General features: G+C 37.5%; 3 protein-coding genes and 1 non-coding gene across 16 annotated transcripts in view; 2 read left to right on the top strand and 2 right to left on the bottom strand.

Moving 5' to 3' along the window:
* LOC110373852 (polyhomeotic-proximal chromatin protein) overlaps positions 1-3,494 on the top strand; it is a 43,529-nt gene extending 40,035 nt beyond the window's left edge. For all 10 annotated transcript variants that reach the window (XM_064036079.1, XM_064036082.1, XM_064036067.1 and 7 more), the window contains one exon: positions 127-3,494. The gene's annotated coding sequence lies outside the window, so the exon portion shown is untranslated. The remainder of the gene's footprint in view (positions 1-126) is intronic.
* On the bottom strand, positions 3,495-19,690 carry LOC110373854 (techylectin-5B). 4 transcript variants are annotated; one of them, XM_049836328.2, is made up of 9 exons: positions 19,177-19,689; positions 9,887-10,040; positions 9,015-9,101; positions 8,177-8,342; positions 7,510-7,774; positions 6,971-7,097; positions 6,309-6,468; positions 5,892-5,939; positions 5,131-5,222 (listed from the first exon to the last, which is right to left on the bottom strand). In XM_049836328.2, exons 1-8 carry the CDS (start codon positions 19,616-19,618, stop codon positions 5,931-5,933), a joined length of 1,410 nt encoding a protein of 469 aa, XP_049692285.1. In that variant the 5' UTR covers positions 19,619-19,689; the 3' UTR covers positions 5,131-5,222; positions 5,892-5,930. The 4 variants fall into 4 exon arrangements, with proteins under 4 accessions (XP_021186938.1, XP_021186939.1, XP_049692281.1 ...); XM_021331263.3 differs by lacking the exon at positions 5,892-5,939 and having other exon boundaries at positions 3,495-5,222; XM_021331264.3 differs by lacking the exon at positions 5,892-5,939 and having other exon boundaries at positions 3,495-5,222; positions 9,887-10,037; positions 19,177-19,688.
* LOC135117459 (uncharacterized) lies at positions 10,707-11,800 on the bottom strand. Its single transcript, XM_064036749.1, has 2 exons — positions 11,196-11,800; positions 10,707-10,711 (listed from the first exon to the last, which is right to left on the bottom strand). The coding sequence occupies exons 1-2, from the start codon at positions 11,698-11,700 to the stop codon at positions 10,707-10,709; spliced, it is 510 nt and encodes a 169-aa protein (XP_063892819.1). The 5' UTR covers positions 11,701-11,800.
* Trnan-guu (transfer RNA asparagine (anticodon GUU)) lies at positions 15,384-15,456 on the top strand. Its single transcript has one exon. It is a non-coding gene; the product is annotated as a tRNA-Asn (tRNA).
* Positions 19,691-20,494: the final 804 nt, after the last annotated feature.

Genomic DNA, 20,494 nt, shown 5'->3' with positions numbered 1-20,494 from the left:
TGAGATGAATCAGCTGCTTAGGACATTTTATATTGCACAAGCATTTGCGCAGACGCATGTGCACTCTCTATTAAACGATTCTCTATTTTATTTATTATTTCTAATGTTTTTCTATTTTATTTTCAGATTTGCTGTCAGTGTTCTTCGCGAACAATTTGTAACTTCAGTGTTGCGTTATCGGAGAACACTTTGAGACGAACATTTGCACTACCCACGTAAGAGTTATTCTGTTCAAGTAGACAATTTGTAATACTTGTTGTTTAGTTGTTAGTTCTTAGCTACGGTAAGGGGACTACATCGAGTTTTCACATCAAAACTTCATACACGATGCTAACCAGTCATTCATTAAATTTTCATAAGATATTACAGACAATAGTTGTGAAAAACCTATGTGAAATAGTCTAATGTTTAGGCGGTTTCGCGGCGATAATATGACCGAAATCATTTGTAGACTTAAATTAGTAGACTTCATTGATGAAATATTCATAAGACATCAGAAACAATAGTTTTAAAAATCTATGTGAAATAGTCTAAGATATAGGCAATTTTGCGGCGATAATATGACCGAAATCATTTTTAGATTAATATTGGTAGACTGCCAAAAACTATGGCAAACTTCATTGATAAAATATTCATGAGATATCAGATACAATTACGTGAAATAGTCTAAGATATAGGCAATATCGCGGCGATAATATGACCGAATTCATTTGTAGACTAATATTAGTAGACTGCCAGAAACGACAAACTTCATTGATTAAATATCAGATACAATAATTCTGAAATAGTCTAAGATGTAGGCAATTTTGCGGCGATAATATGACCGAAATCATTTGCAGACTTCATTGATGAAATATTCATTAGACACCAGATACAATAGTTTTAAAAATCTATGTGAAATAGTCTAATGTTTAGGCGATGTTGCGGCGATAATATGACCGAATTCATTTGTAGACTGCCAGAAACTATGGCAAAATTCATTGATAAAATATCAGATACATTAGTTGTGAAAAACCTATGTGATAAAGTCTAATGTTTAGGCGGTTTCGCGGCGATAATATGACCGAAATCATTTTTAGACTAATATTAGTAGACTACCAGAAACGAAGGCAAAACCGTTTATAAAATATTCATAATATTTCAGATACAATTATGTGAAATAGTCTAAGATATAGGCAATTTTGCGGCGATAATATGACCGAATTCATTTGTAGACTAAAATTTGTTGACTGTCGAAACTGGTCCATAGGATTAGCAAGTAGAAGTAGCAACTAAACGAACGCCTTCACTAAAACAGAATCAATTCATTCAATTACTAGCATATTTAGGTTTAAATACTATACTAATATGTTGGTATTTTCAACCGTTGTTAAGGAATGCTATTGTCGATATATTTGTTCCCTTCGCATTTTGTTCCACACGTTTTATCTTACAGCCGTCACGCATCACCATCATTACCGCGTTTCATTAAGTTCGGAAAATGCTATTGTGCACTTAGGACAAATGTCGAAAGTTCCGCCTATCTAGTGTTAAGTTATACTTATTTAAGCACGTACTTAGATAATAATTACTTTCGTCTCTCTTTTTCTTTTATTTAATAACTTCCAGAAATACTTGTTTTTCTCACGAAAAAGGCGTTTTCCTTCTTTTCCGCATAATCCCTATACGCTAAATTCTTTTCACTTCAAAATACAGCCAGTGGGCGTCAAACTGACGATCTCGAAAGCTCGTAAGATTGACGCCTTCACCCTATTCAAACCTACTCCTAAGTCAATTCGACGGAAAATTACTTGAACATTAATTTGAATTGTCTGGAATGTTCGAAGAAATATTTTGTACAATATTCGACCTTGAACGTGTTAGGGGTGTATGTCAATGTATAGATTTATATCTTAGATGATAATGGCTTCGGCAGGTTATCGACATTTATATTTATCGTATTCACTTTTTGAAATGTAAAACAACGATTATCGATTTTAAAATGTTATACTGAGAATCGATAACTGAAAAGTGAATGGATAAAGTATCGGTTGCCTGCCCCAGTCCCTAGTTACTGTAGGCACAGTTTGTATGTCGTCGTTACTGTTGCAACACATACACTTTGTTCACTAGCTGTACGTTAGGCTAACTCTAAACGTTAAGTAGTAGGTACTAAGTTAATGTTTCACATAGACTAACAGTTAGTTGTTGTAATTAAAATTTTTATAACACAAAATGTATAACAATATTCGCTTTTATAGTTAATTCGTGTTCAGTTTAGTGCAATTCAACATAAATGATTGGTGTATTATTATTTAAAAGATCCCCGTTTGCCAGTGTGTTTTGTTTGCAAATTTTATTTATCAAAACACTCGTGCTGACCGAGCCAACAGCTTATTACATCGATGGTGCTACTTAGTTATATTTTTGTGGCTAAACATTATATTAACACGATTTCTTGGATTCATATGTGTTTGTAGATAATTTCTAATATATTAACAAATACAGCGATTATCATTATTTAATTATTATTATTGTATAGTTATTTGAATACATAGTTGGTAAATAATGTTCAATTTTGGAATCGCGTTATACACCACGGCCAATTATTGTAAATATTAGATTTATTGGGTTATATGCAAGAGAAGAGAGTTGATTGATCACGTTATCTTGTAAATATTCAGACGTATGAGCACTTACCAAAATCAGGTCAGTAATAATATCTATATCATAAGTAAACTTGTATAATGCTTTGGTGATTTCAAACTGGGATTTAATTTAGAAGGATTTTCGGTTATAATGTTAAGTATTGCTAATTTACTAAATGGATATATTATTTTTTGTTCTGCGCATTTTCACGAATATTATATTTAATTTACTGATGATTAATATGTTAATGTATTATAGTAGGATATTATTATATGATTGTATACCAACAATGCTACGTAAAATTCTGAGAACTTTAATTTTGATTATTATATAATGTACAGCAATGGTAGGAGAGTGTAGATTAATCTTCACAATTTGTTTATATAATGTACCTAAGGTTAAAGCATAATAACTTTGTATGTATAAAGTACAGTCGGCTTGAGCACTGCCATGAGGTTTAAATGTACAGTTCGCATCAGGTCGGCGTCGGCGGCCCGCGTGGCTACACATTGTAAGATGGGCACGATGTTATTAAGAGATTTCCATGTTGTTATCTTTGCCTACAATGTTAGCCGCTAGGCACGCTACCGTCAGCCTGTTTATGTAAGTTTGTGTAGTCATAGAAGTCAGTTATGAATACTCCTACGGTTTTTTAGAATTATTACTGCTTTAGAATCTAGTAGATGTATAAACGTTTTGATATTGATACATAGTACGACTAACTTTTTGTAAGTATTGAATATGTGACTACACAATTCTACAATTATATAAGTAATTAGAATGTTTAAATGTCCAACACACTGCTCAAAAAGGTGCAGGAGCTATTTCTTGGTTCATTAAGGGAAATAAAGCAAATGAGACTGATATTATATGTTTTTTATTTACTGCATACTAACAATATAATACTTCTGGCAGTATAACAATACAAAATAAAACTAGTTATATTTGTCATTCATCCAGCAGTTTGTGGCGCGTTACAAGTTAACATGAGATGCTCGATCAAACAGACAAACTGCTTTAGAATCAAATATAAATAAGTAACATTCTAGTCCTATTTCCATGTTCAATGATAGCGTAAACTTTCTCGACTCCGTATACAAGAAAATTGGAAAAAGCTATGCAATGTATGCATATATAACAAGCTAAACTTAAATTATATATAAAAGTTATTATACCAACAATACTTATGTAAGATTTTCTGAGTCCCTTCATTCTTGAAAATACAAAAATAACGACATTACACCGCAACAAGTCATTTATACAAAAATATACAGTTACCAAATGTTAGCAAACTCTTTATCCGAACATTTTTATATAATAGATAATACATACTAGTCCGGTCAGGATCTACACTGGGAAGTGTGAGTTTCAAAAGTAATCGAATATAGTACAATTTTATTGCACATGAACCTTCTACTATTGTGATAACTTTGAAAATCTTTTGAAGGAATTTCTCTGTACAGAAAATGACGACAACGTCATTTGTTTTTAGTGAAATAAAAAAACAAATTGGTCTTGATTAAGGTGAACGCTTCGACTGGAAAAGGCAACTTCAAAATAAAAGGTTTTTGACGAAAACATATAATAAGATATTTTATATTTGAATTTTCCTCTACCAGTTGAAGCATCCACAATAAATGGCGATGATAGACAACGAGGCAAATATAAAAAACCGAAAAATTGTTCGTGTAATCCTGATGCCGTATATTCGTAATAAAAAAAAACAAAATCTAAAAATAAGTTACTTTGTCAGGATTTTAAAACACATTTTTGCAAATGTGTGTTTATTTGGCGGTACACATTTTTATTTACGATTGACGAAGAATTTACTAGCGTAATAAGCCTATTAATAACCTGAGTAGGTTCGAACTTACATAGATATAGATAATGGAACGTGGGTGATAATGATAACAAATATAAAGATAAAATAATCTCGATCACAGTTCAATTCACACCTATCATACCGCTTGATACAAGATCCCAACTGAACTATAGATAAAAATTCATAAACACCAGTAGGTACTTAAATAAGCATTCACTTGCATTTCAAAAGGCTTAAATTGGCTATTTTTCTTGCTTAACGTAGCATTTTGTAGCGCACTACTTTCCAACGCCTGACCAACAAAAATTTTATTTGATCGAAAGTCCGGTAGGCGATGCTATGCCGAGTTTAGATGAAGACTATTTTTAGCGCCGACAACAGTGTCTAGACGATGCCTTTTTCATTTTTATTTTATTTGGGAATGCCTATGCCTATTTGGGAAAAAATCGTGTTCATCTAAACTCTCATATATGTTTTGGTATATACGAAGCGGAGTTAATTTCCTACGGTGGGCAATTTAATAACTAAACAACGAAGTCCTCTTGAATGTAACGCGCTGGGTCGGCAGAGGTCCGAGGGTCCGGGGAGTCATCAGCGCCGCTCACGTGTAGTTGGGGAAGTAGGCCTCCGCGGTGTCGTCATACCTGTACTGACTGCTGTTGGGGACCAGGTCGTACCTGCCCTTCTCACTCAGTGTGCGCAAACCCCCCTTTTTGGGTACCTTTCTCAGTTTCTCAGGAAGGGGTCTCAATTCCGGACTTTCTACAATTTTCTGAAAATAACATTAGCTGTTCGTTCTTTTGCTACATTTGTCAACGAGTGCTCTTTTACGTACAACCATGTTCTTGTGCTGTTTAAGGAAAGTACAAAAAACCAAATGAAGCAAGCGCAGTATCTTCCAAAGCTGTTGCACGTTTAGTTAGCTTAAAGTCCCCAAGCCTTTCTGGATATATAGGGCATCTGGTGGCTTGCACCAGCTACGTGCTTTTGGCGACCGGCACCGATCCCGATTTCCTATTAAAATATACATACTTAGATATGTAGAATAATAATACATAAGTCGGTTAGCAGGTACTGTCCAGGTGTACCTATATTAAATATGTGTTATTGTATATTATGTTACTAGGTATATGTTAGTTGAATACTTGATACAAAAAAGGCCAAAATTGGTTGCGTAATTTCAGCCAAATCACACCACACATCATTCCTAAAAAAATCTCAGGAATTCAGGAGACACTCCAGATTTTTTAAGTTGTCGTACAAAAATGTTCTCTATTGTACCTATAAATATTATGACATGCATATAAACATACAAGACACGCACAAAAAAACGTAGCCCTCATCTTAGCAATCAGGTTAAAAAATCTTTTATTGCCATCACAATCACTTCAATAATGCATGCCAGGCCCCTACAACTCTCTCAGCAAGGCTGTCTACTTACTCGGCCGGGACCGCGAGGAGACAGTGGCGAGCAGTCGTATTATAGTACCTACCGAATTAATATCATTTCAGGCTCTGTTCTAGTGCAAAAAATATAAAATCCTCAGTATGCAGTCCGAGAAAAATATAAATTAACATGCATGCAGTAACATTTTATCTTTCCTACACGACTGGCGTAGAGGCGTAACTTACCATTCCATTGAAATAAGAACGCCTATTTGTATCAAGTATTTTAGTATAAAAAGCCAGTTCTGATTGCATCCAGACAGGGCTGTATTAACCGGTGAATTAAGAAAGGTCCGTTGTGCGTTGCGGTCCCATGGAAAGGAAATTTTTTGGTCCATGTGGGCCCAAGGTATGAGTACTAGGGCCATTTGGCTGTGGAAAAAGGTACCTAAATATACAAAAGTTACATTACCCTGCCGGGGTCCATGTAATCTATAGGTTTGCTAGCCGGCAGCGGTCTGATCATCATTTTGGTCTTCGTCAGCGGGAAATTAGGACCCTTGAACGATATCCAATATATAGATTGTCCTCGGTTTTCATCAGTCGACATTGAATATTTTCCGTTTAGATTACTGAAAATAGTAGTAATTAATGAATTACTAGGAACACTAGACAGAAGGCGAAATTACTTACGAAAACAAATCACACCTCAATCATGTTACATTGATTCAAGTTTCTGGAAAATTGTTTAAAAATAACCTCAGTTCGTCTACCTAGATCAATAATTTATATTACGTAGGCAAACTATCTATTCACCAGTTATGGTAATGTGACCTAGAAATAAAATTGCATGTTCCGTAGATACCCATAATCTTGTCGTTTGTATCCATTCACGAGAAGTGAATTTTAAGCTTTGTTATTTACTGACTCTTAGCCGCGTTTCAACCCGCATCTTGAGGGAACTATTTTTTCACCAGGATAAGAAGTACCCTGGGAAATCTCGAGCTATCTTAGTACCAAATTTAATTTACATCAGTTCAATAGTTTTGAAAATTATAACTTGTAATTCTGGTCTTGGGCATCCCGCAAGTATGAATACTGGGTGCTACTATTTTCTATAACTTGATAAGTTACCTCTTATCACATTCTTTGTACCACCAAGCTCCACCATGTTCAGTTGCGCAGGCACCGTCTTTCCACTCATCATTGTCAACGTCGTATGTGGAGAACTTTTGACCAGCGTGATACGATAATGAATCGCCTGAAATTCAGTATTACTTTACAAATAATAAGGGGTTGCTTAACAAGACAAAGGAAAACTTTTTGATAAGATTGGTTGGTTGACTTTCAGGTTTCTGATTACCACTTCGGAAACATGCCAGCTGAAAGACGCACAGGAACTCTTGGAGACAGAATTCCACACACCCACGGACGTAAGCTTAACATTAGAGATTTCACCTTCACCTATTTTATCAATACGTCCGGAGCGACATTTACGTGAATCAATCACAAAATTCCAGGCTACGGGCTGCTTTGAGAAAGTTTATAAAACTCACAAAGCGATTTCGGCTCGACCCGGGCATCGAACCAGAGACCTCAGTCATAACACGTGATTGCGACCACTAGACCAACGAGGCAGTCGAATATAGATTGTCAAGCTACATCATACATACCTGCAGTTCCATAAAAAGTGCCCAGCGTACTGATCCTGTACCCCTCATGTTCAGGTCCCACAGTGAAGACCGAGTACCCAGCATACGCGTCCTGGTCATGCTGCGTTTCCATCTCTATCCTCAACTCGTACAGTTTCTGATTCGTCAGGTAGTTCAGCTTTTCCAGTCCAAGCCAGAATTCTCCAGCAAGATTACCAAAACCGTATTCGTAATCTGACCAGCCCTTGTAGAAGTCTTGGGAACCATCGAAACGGTTTTGGAATACCTGAAAAATTATATAAAACTTGGATTTGCTACCTTTAAATCTGAATGGACTGAAGCTTTTATAGTTTGAGCTACTTTAGTGAGTTCTGCGCATTCAGCATCATCAGCATATCAGAATCGAGCTAAAAAGCTATTGTAGACTTACTTTAGGTATTGCGATTTACAGACCTGCATTCTACCTTCAATGTATTTTATAGAATAAATAAGTATATACAGTAAGTATCAATGGTAGCTTGTCGTTTTAGATGCACTCGGACATTTTCTAGAGTAGGTAGGCAAAACCAGTACCGAATATCGTATTTAGCATACCTATTATTATTGCAATTTGGTGAACTAATACTAGGTGCCATAACGACATTGTTTTTTCTAAATAGCAATAAAGTAACAACAATAACAATGATACCGTCCAGCCTCCTCCCGCAGTGGTTAAGTCGCAGAGCACGTAGAAAGGCTCCATATCATCGGGGCGGATCTTGTAGATGCCTGACACGTTGAAGCCCTGCACCTGGATCTCGTGGCAGTCTGTGGGGTAGCGCTCTGACCGGTCCACCCTGCCGCTCCTGTTAACACTATTAGGAGGTTTGAGGTTTATCTATTAGTGTTAGGACTTGGGAATGCGCATAGATATAGAATAGTAGATCGGCAATTGAGTGATTTAAAGCAAAAATGAATAAGGTATGTCATCATTTGAGGGACTTTTTCACGCGTGAGTAAAAAAATATGTGCTGCTTTTCTCGACTTATAAGTCAGTGTTTGTGTTGTTTTTTTTTTATTTCGATCATATAACGAACGTAAAGTATTGATGTCCTTCTAGCAGATTATCGGCTACGGCAGCTGTTCTCATGTAAGAAGAAGTACATCAACAAATGGGAGAACGATGTTGGTGGAAAAGAAGGGACTTCAGACTTTGACTGACTACAACCCGCCTACTTTTTACTCCCATTTCAAGAACGCGATCGCAACATTCCTTCAGCCCCGGTAATATTTGCAGCTGATGACTACAACCAATTCGTTATAAGCAAAGCGCAGTGAAATCAAACAACCACTTAAAACAATCGTTTAGGCAGACAAGTCCGATTATCGAATTACAAATTCAAAAATATTGTTACGTTAGCTTCGGTTCGTACAAAATTACTATAAAAGCGGTTCAATTATGATAACAGATACTTGATTAGTCAAAACAAAGACACGTGCGGGGCAGTACCGAATGTTTAACAATGGATGTGCGACAAACAACTCACCTGCACTCGCATTTCTTCCCTTTCTGTTCTCGAAGCGTCTTCCTAAACTCTGTGATGAGGGACATGCCGTCTGCTGCACTATCTAACCTGCCACAATAATAATGAGATGATCTTTTAGCAATGTTTAGAAGAAACCTATAGAAAACAAAGCGTTTAAACATAATAATAATAATGGCTTCCAGACTTATTTGCTGCCCCGGTGGCTGTTCTTGACGGATCAGCTATATGGGAAGCCATCAAATATGATGGATTGCCAGTACCTACAGCTTAGTGTGCTCCCTACATAGGAGTTTAATTACTTTGATACTATGGGCAGCTTCGTAAACGGATCTTAAAGAGTCTCGGAATAGAATCCGAAAAAGGAAGTCGCGCTGGAGATCACGAGACCGATTTAGCTGTTTTAATAACCTAGAACCTATCAGGTACCCTTGTGACCCACTTAATGTCTCACGGGATCAAAACTGTAAATAAATAGCTAGATAGACAAACATCGCTTGAGACCCAATTGTTTTACTGTGACACAATTCTCACAAACTGTGAGAATATTTACTAGTTGCCTACAACCTGTTATTAATTTATTTATAAAGAACTATAGTTCATCACCGTGACTTCATTACTGGCAGTCCACCCACTGGACCGCGATCCGTCGCGTAGCGTGGGATGGCAGATTTTTTCCCTTGCAATTTCCCGCGCGTCCCGTCGGCAGTGTGTTGTACTAAGGTGATTTGTATATAAATTGACATACTTGCATATAGTGGTAAAATCTGCCATCGAACTACGCGACGGGGCGCGGTGTAGTGGATGCAGAGCCTAAATTTTATAGACCATTCTCTATATCTAAAACACCAGAAGAGCTAAACATTTTTACTTACTTGGCGGGGAACGTTCTCGCGTACTGTCTGTTCTTGACCTCCGATATGGTGGTCACTATGGAGTCCACTCCACCCTGGATGGTCTTCAGATGGTTCTCCATGACCGTGAGTCGCGAGTCCATGTTGGGGTCCATGCGGTACTCTGCACTCTCTGCTGAAGGTACAGGGACACTTTGATCAAGGGAACCTTAGGTATATATGACTCAATGAACACAGTAAACATCAAGAGTATTTTTGAATGTAGGGAAAAAGATGATTGCGTCGGCCATACTTTTCGTACTTAAAAAAAGACAGTTCATATTTGATTCAAAAGAGTCAAAAGGTTCGTCGTTGAAGTACTTATTATAATAAAAAATGCAGACACGCAATAACCCAGACAGAAAACTTAAAAGTGCTTGATGAAATGTCATTCCAGACCTTTTTTCCATTGAAATCCGCAGTTTCCAGATATGAAACTAAATTCGCTGGTAATTGGCAATTATTACAGAGGGACTTAGATACATCAGTAAGCACACACAGGTGCACTTCCTGATCTTCCATTGAACTCATTGTTTAATATGAATCAACGAGGTGACTAAACTCAGTATTGGCAATGAATGATCCAAATATTTTGGTTTAACTTTGTATTATTAACGAGACACCTGTGTGTCGAGGACCTCAGAATAAATAAAAATGTTGATAAAGCACGTTTAACCACCTTAAGATGGTTGGATGGGATCTAACCGAATGCATCTGAGTACCTACCAGTGTTTTTACAAGAAGCGACTGCCAATGTGACCTCCTCTTAACTATCGTACCTACTTTAATTTTAAATTGTTATTTATGCTATAAGTTAATTGTTTTATTTAGTTACATTAACCACACGAAGTCGTGTTGGCCTAGTGGGTAAAGGACCAACCTCAAGTATGAGGGCGCGGGGTCGATCCCAGGTCAGGCAAGTACCAATGCAACTTTTCTAAGTTTGTATGTACTTTCTAAGTATATCTTAGACACCATTGACTGTGTTTCGGATGGCACGTTAAACTGTAGGTCCCGGCTGTCAGTGAACATCCTTGGCAGTCGTTACGGGTAGTCAGAAGCCAGAAAGTCTGACACCAGTCTAACCAAGGGGTATCGGGTTGCCCGGGTTACTGGGTTGAGGAGGTCAGATAGGCAGTCGCTTCTTGTAAAGCACTGGTACTCAGCTGAATCCAGTTAGACTGGAAGCCGACCCCAACGTGATTGGGAAAAGGCTCGGAGGATGAGTTACATTAACCACACGGGCAAACCACTAAAACGGTTTTGTTATCAATAAAAAATAAATAAATACCTAACGGACTTGACACACCAGTTCGCTGCATAGGAACCTTCTCCACATAGAACTTGATGGAATTCACGTCAGACTTCAGTGACATCAGACTGGTCTCCATCTTCTGAGCACATGCTGTTTCACTGCGAAGAGCTTTCGAAATCTCTGTGAGAACCTTCAGGATTGCATTCGTCTTCTCGTGAACTTCAATGTCCAGCCTGTTGAGTCGAAATTCTATGCTGTCAACTTTTTTGAGATATTTTTCACTGGAAGTGATGCTTTCCATGAGCTTCTCCAAGACAGCTTCGTTATCATTCTGCGCGGAGCTTTGCACCGCCCGCGTGTGGTTCTCCCGCTTCCTGGTTGACAGCATGGCGTCATTCAGTTCGTCCTCATAAACTTTCTTCCATAAAGCTTTGTCAGGTTCGTCGTTCTTCCGCCTTCCTCGTCTGTCCCTGGCGACCTCGCAGGACACGGTGGTGAGAGCGACAAGTGCGATCTGTAGTAACGTAAGGTTCGGGAACATAGTGCGGTGTGCGTTCCACGTGCGATGTGAAACGACTGGCGTACAACTTCATCGTCGGTCCGACACCCAATAGAGTTTACAAAACTACCACACAGCTAAATAAAAACATCGCGGAATGAATGCTTGAGTAGTGAATCCCGAGCGAGGTGATTCGTACAGATTTCATCTGACCATTGTTGACACAAATTGTCACATTGTTATGATAATATTTACTAAACATGAATGAACTACAACTACAATTATACGCTTTCTTTGCACGGACTTGGAATATAGTTATAGTAAACGTACCTACCTAGTTGCTAGGAGGAATGATTTATTCACGACGACCAGAGACAGATAGGCATTTAGATTAGGCACAACAAACATTGATCAAATGGAGTTACATGGCAGATGTTTATTCCATGTTGATGTGACTTCAAAAAAAGGAGGAGGTTCTCAATTTGTCTGTCTGTGTTAGTCGATTTCTCGATGACGCCTAGACCGATTTGAAAAATTATTTCTTTACATGAAAGAGTGTATCGTAAGTCAGGATCTAGTTATCGCGACGCTGAGAAATCGAGGGCAACTCTTGAAAATTGTAGGCACGCAGCATAAGTCTATTTGACCGTGAAGGTTTGGACCTTACATCATGATGGAGGCGACAGAAAATCAAGAGAACCCTCATCGGTATGTAGTTACTACCACATGTTTGGACTTATTTTATTCGTAATCAGACGATATATTTACACTGAAATATGGTTTGTCTAACATATCGGACTTGACAATAAAGACAAGGCGCAATTTAGGGAACTCCGGTTGATAGAAGCTACCGCGTGTTTGGACATATTTTATTCATATTGATACGTACTTTCGACCACTATGGGTTTTAAAAATATTACAGTTTTCATTCTACCTTCACTAAAAGCGTTAATTATACTATCACCTAGCATTACGGCAACTGTCTATTCATAAATCTTATCCAGCATTTTAATTAAATATTTGCTTACGTTGAGATCAATAATAGCACATGCATGTCGTCGCTGTGAACGCGTCAACACAGTGAAATTGCAAATATCGAAGACAAGCCTGTGTATCCAGGAGGGACCTAAGTCATTAAGGGTGCATCTACACGGTGCAAGTAGCTTGCGCGTGTTAGATTATTGTATATTTCTTGATTTTAACTATCTTTGTAAACGAACTTTAAATGTCAAATATTGAATATTTTTACTGTCTCTGTAAACGCACATGAAAACGAGGGTACCTTTATGTAATTGTTTTATGTTCATTAAATTTTATATCTAAAATCTTACATGTTTAATGATAAAATAAATATTAAAATTATCGTTATAAGTTTTAAATAAGATTTGGTGTGTTTAAATTAGTTTATTTCAATTGTGAATTTAGTTATTTGTGTATAAAGCTTACTTGTCTGTGATTGGTCAATTGTGGCGGGATAGTATGACTGTTCGAAATAATGTTTTAAAATAGTCATGGCACTTTTCTGGTGGACGTTGAGGTGTAGACAACACACGAAAGTTAAGTATTCTTCCTGATTTATACTTTCTTACTATGATGTGATTATTGTGATTTTTATTGTAATTGTTGTTTTATGTATTATTGTGCTGATGTTTAAAATGTATAGTAATCTATCGCTTTATACATGTCTATAAGATATATTTATGCTGTACTTGTGTACTTACCTTGGGTATATGATTTATATGATTTATGTTCCAATAGTTTATAACCATACAGACAGAATTGTGTTGCTGGGGAGTTTGTTCCACCACTTCTTCTTCCCAGCAAAAACACATAGGAAGTGGTGAAGGGTGGGCGTTTTGGGGGCTGTCTATTGTAAAATCCTGACGTTCTAAAAGTGCTGTTTTGCAGCCAAGTTTGAATAAATGATTTTTCATTTCGATTTGATTTTGATCATAGAAAATGTTTTATTTATTTTTTATACCTTTATGTTTATTCCTTGCTTTCTACACTTATTCTTGGGATTTCAATAATTAAATAATACATTAAATTGCTCTATTATGTATCAAAATCTAACACGCGCGTCCCGCGTGCTCCCGTCACTTGTCACTTGCGAATGATAACTTGCTCCAGCTACATGCACCGTGTAGACGCATCCTAAGACACGGTGATTATATTACCACCTGCGCAACTTTCGTACCTCTGTCGGTATTTTCCTAAGAAGGGATATACTTATTGTTATGTTTGGGGTATGTATACCTCATCAGTGGGGTCCACGTGCGCCTCTGTCAAGAAATAAGAGAGCGCTTAGCCTCCAAAAGATCTGGCCAATGCTGTGACTAAAGATGCACTTCTACTAAACATGCATTGCACGTAGGCGTGGTAGTACTACCAGCTTTTTGCTGACAATAGGCAATGCACCTTATACATATACCTACTCTTTAAAGCGCAATTTTAATTTATAGTATTTTCTTTCTTATTAACATTGAAATAAAGTAATAAATAGCTTATTTTATATTGTGCCCAGAACTGTAATCCGTCGAGAGGTTCGCGCTTGCCGACTATTCGCTACTACTACAAGTCGTACGAATGCAGGTGAGCTAGCGCCACTCTGGAGGCTAGTTGAAATGTATAACATAAACTTTCTTAAAATAGATATATTACACTTATCTTCACAAAAAATTAAGAATGTCTTAAAATGTAACCTCAGTTTAGATTAGGCACGGTTTACATTGTTTTCATGTTTTCATCTTTAACTTTGAATGTGCTGTTAGTGTTAAGTTAGTAGGTAATATGTGGAAACTTTGTTGATTGTACATTTATACATTTAGGTACTGTAGTAATATTGTGTTTGTAAAATTTTTTTGTTTGTTTTCCCAAATAAAATAAACAAAGACATTATTTACTTTCATGTCGTAAAAAGGTATCCAGATACACTATTGAAATAGGTAAGACCTGTGATGATAGTTCTTTGTTTGATAAATAAATAAACATAAAAAAGTGCTCTAACTGAGCTAAATAAATAATAAAATACGGCAAACCCAGGAATCGAACCCGTGATCTAGTGCACATCAGTTTCTCAAAAGATCTCTAAGATGAGAATGTATCAGCAAGCAAGTTAATAGGTAGGTGCCTACCTGATTTATCCAGACCCTGCTGCCTCCGCGAACCTCCTTTCACTGACTGATATTTAAATTAGTTTGATCTCAAGAGCTAAGTAAATGCACATATGCGAAATAACACTTCATTGTTTCCGAAAAGGTGTAAATCAATATCATGGCCTTAAATCAGATTATTATTTAATCAAACAATCATCTGCATACAAAACATAAACAATTCGCCGAAGATTTATTGGGGTTTCGTAGCTGTAAGTCAGTAGCTAACTATCTATACTAATACATATTGAAGCTGAAGAGTTTGTTTGAACTCGCTAATCGCAGAAACTACTGGTCCGATTTGAAAAAATATCAGTGTTAGAAGCCCATTTATCAAGAAAGGTTATATGCTTATCAGGGTTCGTGCAGATATTTCCACGGGATGCGGGTGAAAACGCTGGCAAAAGCTAGTAAGTACTAAACTTGGTGTAGGCACTTGGTGTAGGTAGGCACATCCAAAGAGAGAGGAAGCGGGTAAACCCGCTTCCTATAAAAAGCGGTAAGTTAGGATACGATATACTTCGGCACTTAGGTGCATTGCAGGTTATTTTATTTGAGGCCCTCATCGCTATAGCCTCCGTGGCGCAATGGCTAGCGCGTTCGGCTGTTAACCGAAAGGTTGGTGGTTCGAGCCCACCCGGGGGCGATGACTGCTTTTGATAAATAATAGTTTTTCTGCCGGGGCTGCGGGATTGTTCGAAAGAGTTACCGCGGCCCTGGTACATAAAAGGCCTACGACGGAACAAGATGATTTTTTGTGAGTCTGACACTCCCTCGCCTCTGCTATCCCACAGCGGGAGGGGTCATTTGATAATTTTTGACGGCGTCGTTAAAAAAAAGGCCCTCATCGCTCGCTACGTTTAGGTGTTAAACCTAATGGTGGGTCCCATATTCACAATGCCGATTAATTTTTACACGTGTATATTTCCTCATACACATGCTTTGAATAAGTATAATCAAGCCAAGCTCAGAAATAGATCCCACCAGAAATAAATTCTTACGGCTAGATGAAAAATATCTTGTTCCAACCCCCTCGGATAAAGATAAAAAAGTGATGCAAAACGGGGTGTACCTAATACAATTACTTATCTTCCCAGAAATAGCATTAATTTAATGTTGTTGAGATATTTTTACACTGCCCTACGGAGGGAAGCTTACGTCTCATGACTATGTTAACTCCATCCTAATTGAAAGATATAATAAAAACCGGCCAAGAGCGTATCGGCCACGCTCGGCGTAGGGTTTCGTAGCAGAGTGCCTATCTGACTTCCTCGACCCAGTGATCGGGCAACCCGAAATCCCCTGGTAAGCCTGGTTGTCATATTTTCTGGCCTCTAGCTACCCGCAAAGACTGCCAAAGATGTTACAAAGTTAAATGGCCAGTGGGAACATGGCACGAGTCACTGGCCTAACATTAGGCGTGCGAATGTTTCAAAACTGATATACACATAGGCATACTTTCTATTCTTAAATGGAAGACAATACCACGGAAGAAAAGTCTTTTCCACGGACAAAACAAAACATTTCGGTCTGGGATAAATGTCACTACTATTATGATTGATATTGTTGTGTGTGAAAGAAAGTTTATCATGTGAATGATTAGGTTTAGGTAGTCTAAAAGTCGATTTGACCAGAAACAAACATTGTGAGATGTTAATCAAAACATCTTGCAACTACCCAAAATTAGTAAACAGCGAAACAGAACCATAGAATTCTAGAAAGTTATAAGTATCTATGGGCAGGAGAATTATGATCTGATGATGAAAATTCTACCTACGAGTGGTGCCAAGCACAACAGCATGCCATAGTATGAGTTAGTTTCTATCAGCTAAGCTAAGGAGTTTTTGAAACCACCTTAAAGATTCTTCTTTGATTGCCGCAGTTCTAAAAATACATCTAAATTACCTACCAATTCAATTGAATTATAGTTGATAAATAATCCATTTGGAGGCCAGCTAGTCTAGTTAAACTAACTAGTTAGTCGCTCCAAAGGACTGGCTTTTAGTAGGTCGACAGTTTAATTGGGCTCTTTTATATCATCATATCCCGAGCCCTTCCCAAATATGTTCGGGGTCGGCTTCCAGTCTAACCGGATGCACCTGAGTACCAGTGTTTTTTTTACAAGGGACGACTGCCTATCTAACCTCCTTAAACGTTACCCGAGCAACCCCATCATAAGATTGGTATTCAAACTTACTGGTTTCTGACTTCCCGTAACGATTGCTTAAGATGTTCAACTTTAAATAAAATCAAAAATAGTCATCATCCCCAGAGCCTTTTTTACCAACTATGTTGGGTTCGGCTTCCAGTCTAACCGGATGCAGCTGACCGGATGAATGACAAAAAAATTAAGAAACCTGTTTTTCAATTGCACTGTTTATGGAAATCGATAAAAATTATCTCACGATCGCTGTAATATAAATCTTATGAACGGCACAAGTCTGATGATTGAGTCATTGATTGATTTTTATGGGAATAATTGCATTTGAAGTTATGAATACATCTCAGGTTCATCTTAGACTGAATGGTCTACATCTGATGATCTGGTGTATTTTTTCCGATTCTCAGGGAATCTTGATTTACAATAGAATGTTAAGAGTGTAGGTAATACCTACGGACTTGCTAACTATACCTACAAATAGATGTTATTATTTATGAATCATCATAGTTCTTTTCCCATAGATCTATTCTATCTCTAACACAGGAGCTGCCTGTTGCTAATTGTAGAGGCAACGGCTGTTGTCGACCTATAGTGACATTTAAGGTCTCTGCCCACAGACCTTAAGACGGCGCGAAATCTGTTAAAAATTGTGTTTAGTAAAAATCATCATTATTAATTATGTTTAAATTATTGTAATTTTATATTTCTTTACTTTAATTTTTATTCAATATTAATTGCTTTCAATTGTTATTTCAGTTTTCTGTAATTGGGGAAGGAACTGTTTTCTGAGATACAGGTTAACCACCTAGTTCGGGGGACAGAGCTTCTGTGTATTATTATGTCATATTGTGATTTCAATAAAGAGTAAAAAAAAATTGCAGCAGTAGCCAGCCGTGACCACAATATTGCCAACTGTTAGTTGACTGCAAATAGTTCAAGAGTGTATGTACGCGTCGAAGATTTATCCAATGAGGTCTCTTAATAAAATTTGTTTGATGTTGAACTGCTAACTGCAGCAGTAAATTATAAATTGAATAATTATAGTATAACAATAAAAATAGAGCATGGATGACGGTTTGTGATGAAGTTGATTTTAACAACTTATCCAATTTTACAACTGGCTGAGAGAGCTGACGACGACTGCCACTGATCTTCGAAGGTATAATGTTGATGGCAGCTGTTGACGCGTCAATGGATGCAGCCAACTCTTCGATAGCCGCAGTTATCTCTACCGTTAGCAACATACCGCTGTGTGTTAGAGATCTAATAGGTCCTAGTAACTTAGTAACTTTCAAATGTAGGCTTTGGACTTTTTCACTGAGCTGCGTCCAATTCACTCTATTCTATATACTCACTGATTTAGGCCCACCCATATTCCTCATCTGGAAGGCCTTTCTGATTCAAGCCCTGGTTACTCTTCTAACAATCCAGCAGGACCGGCATTCAGGGTTCAGTGGTACCTTCAATTATGTTTAAATAGGGAGAAACTGACAACGAGTGAAACGCGATGTTCCATTATTTCCATCCCGTGAGGACGAGACATTGACTCAGAGCCCTTAGACGGTCCTCCGCCTCCTAAGCTAATATATGTACAATATAAGTTCAGGCTTCGAACAATTTAGGCTCCGAAAGGTCGCTGCCTTCGACTGTTACTGTTACTGTTACCTGTGTTTGCCTTTTTTTATTGTCCCACTGCTGGGCACAGACCTCCTCTCACACGGAGAAGGATTGAGGCTTCGACTGCCCACTCCCAAAAGGAGCAAGCATCGTGTCATACACAGAGAACACCCGGGCGTTTCCTGCGGCCCGGTCTGATGCAAGTAGGTACCATCCGAAGTCATTAGGTAAGTCCGATGAGGACCAGTGGCAATAAGGGTTAACGGCGCCATGGCTCTTCCAAGTCCCTTCCCAAAGATAATTATTGCAGCACTACCCCATTTGAATAGTAGTCTTTGGGTTTTAATTATTTATTTTACAAAACATTGTCTAAGTAGCAGTATTTTGTATTTCAATTTTTTTTTATAAAACACTGTCTCTAAACAAATGTAATGCCTAGTATTTAATTTCACTTTCAGCATGTTTCCGATTTCCACAATGTCACTTAGAAATTACTTATAATATTTATGACTTCTGATTGCCCCTTATCTCTATCATATGCACAGAATCCCAACGCCCAGCTTTAACATAAAAAATAAAGGAACTCACCGCGCATGTTAGGGTGTTCATCCAACCGCTCTGACATGGACTGCTTCAATTTATCTAAGTCTAATTTCACATTTCTTAGGGCTTTCTCCAGCATTTCAGAAGACGATGCCTTTATCATTCTTAACATCTCCGACAAATATTTAAGAATACTGTTAGTTCGTTCATGGAATGTGGTATCCAAGTGGTTCATCTTGCGTTCCACTGATTCTATCATTTTCAAATATCTTTCACTGGACATCAGAGTTTCGACAAACTTTTCAACGACAGCATCTCCCACTGCAGATCGACCGGTGGTGGTTTGTACAAATTTATTATCAACTCTTTTCTTCATATGAAATCCTTCCTCTTCTTGGTCCTCGCTGGGCCTGTCCCGAAGAAATTCCGCCCTTTTAGCAGTCGTTATAACTAACAAGAAAACGACCACGAATAAATTGCACCACATGATGTCGACCCCTGCGTCCTGGCCTACACCACTAATTGTAATGACCAGTTTGGATGGCTCGGTTGTTTAACTTAAAGTCGACTTATTATAAAACATGCAGCATCCATTGTGCAGATAACAATATTATGTATTATGCCTTCAATGTAACCAAGCATATACGGAGCGCATTGTGAATTAAAATTGTGCTTTGCGTTGCATAACATTTAGGTAGGATTGAAAAGGTAAGAATTTATTTATACTTGAGGCAGACAATTGTTGGATTCTCATGTAGGTTGAAAGAAGCAGTCGAACTATATTGGTGTTCAGGTGAGATGGGTGGACTTGGTTTTAATAGAAATATCATTTTAAGTAACGGTAAATAGTTATTAACGCTAAAGCTAATAAAATAGAATCTGTGTTGGTGGTGTAAATAAGAAATTCAAATAAATATTCGATACAACCACTTATTCCCAAGAACTATTATTTCATTCAGTACCTGACTAAAAAAGCTTTCTTTCTGCTAATTCCAAGCTTTTTCTTTCTTTCTTTTCTTCTTTCTGCTAATTTGATTACGCTGATCTTACGAAGTTATCTAGCTGCCATAATTGATTTAAATAAGTGTTGTTAAGGAAAATCTTTAACATAGTGTTAATTACATATTTCATACATAGTTACAAAAATAATATTTTGCCCCCCTTGTATTATTGTTTTACTTTTGGTCGTAATTATACAAACACAGTAGCGTTAGTAAGACTAAACATCATTATCGAGCAGAGGAAAATGAATTTATTTAAAAAAATATAATCACGGCTCCAAGTTGCATGTGAGCCAAAAGACTACTATTCAAAACAAGTAAACAATCTTCTCTCGTTGATATTTGTTATCTGTTGGCCCGCG

This window comes from Helicoverpa armigera, chromosome 1 (assembly GCF_030705265.1).
Source record: "Helicoverpa armigera isolate CAAS_96S chromosome 1, ASM3070526v1, whole genome shotgun sequence".
Classification (NCBI taxonomy): Eukaryota; Metazoa; Arthropoda; class Insecta; order Lepidoptera; family Noctuidae; genus Helicoverpa; species Helicoverpa armigera.
This window is presented reverse-complemented; position numbering and strand designations above follow the sequence as displayed.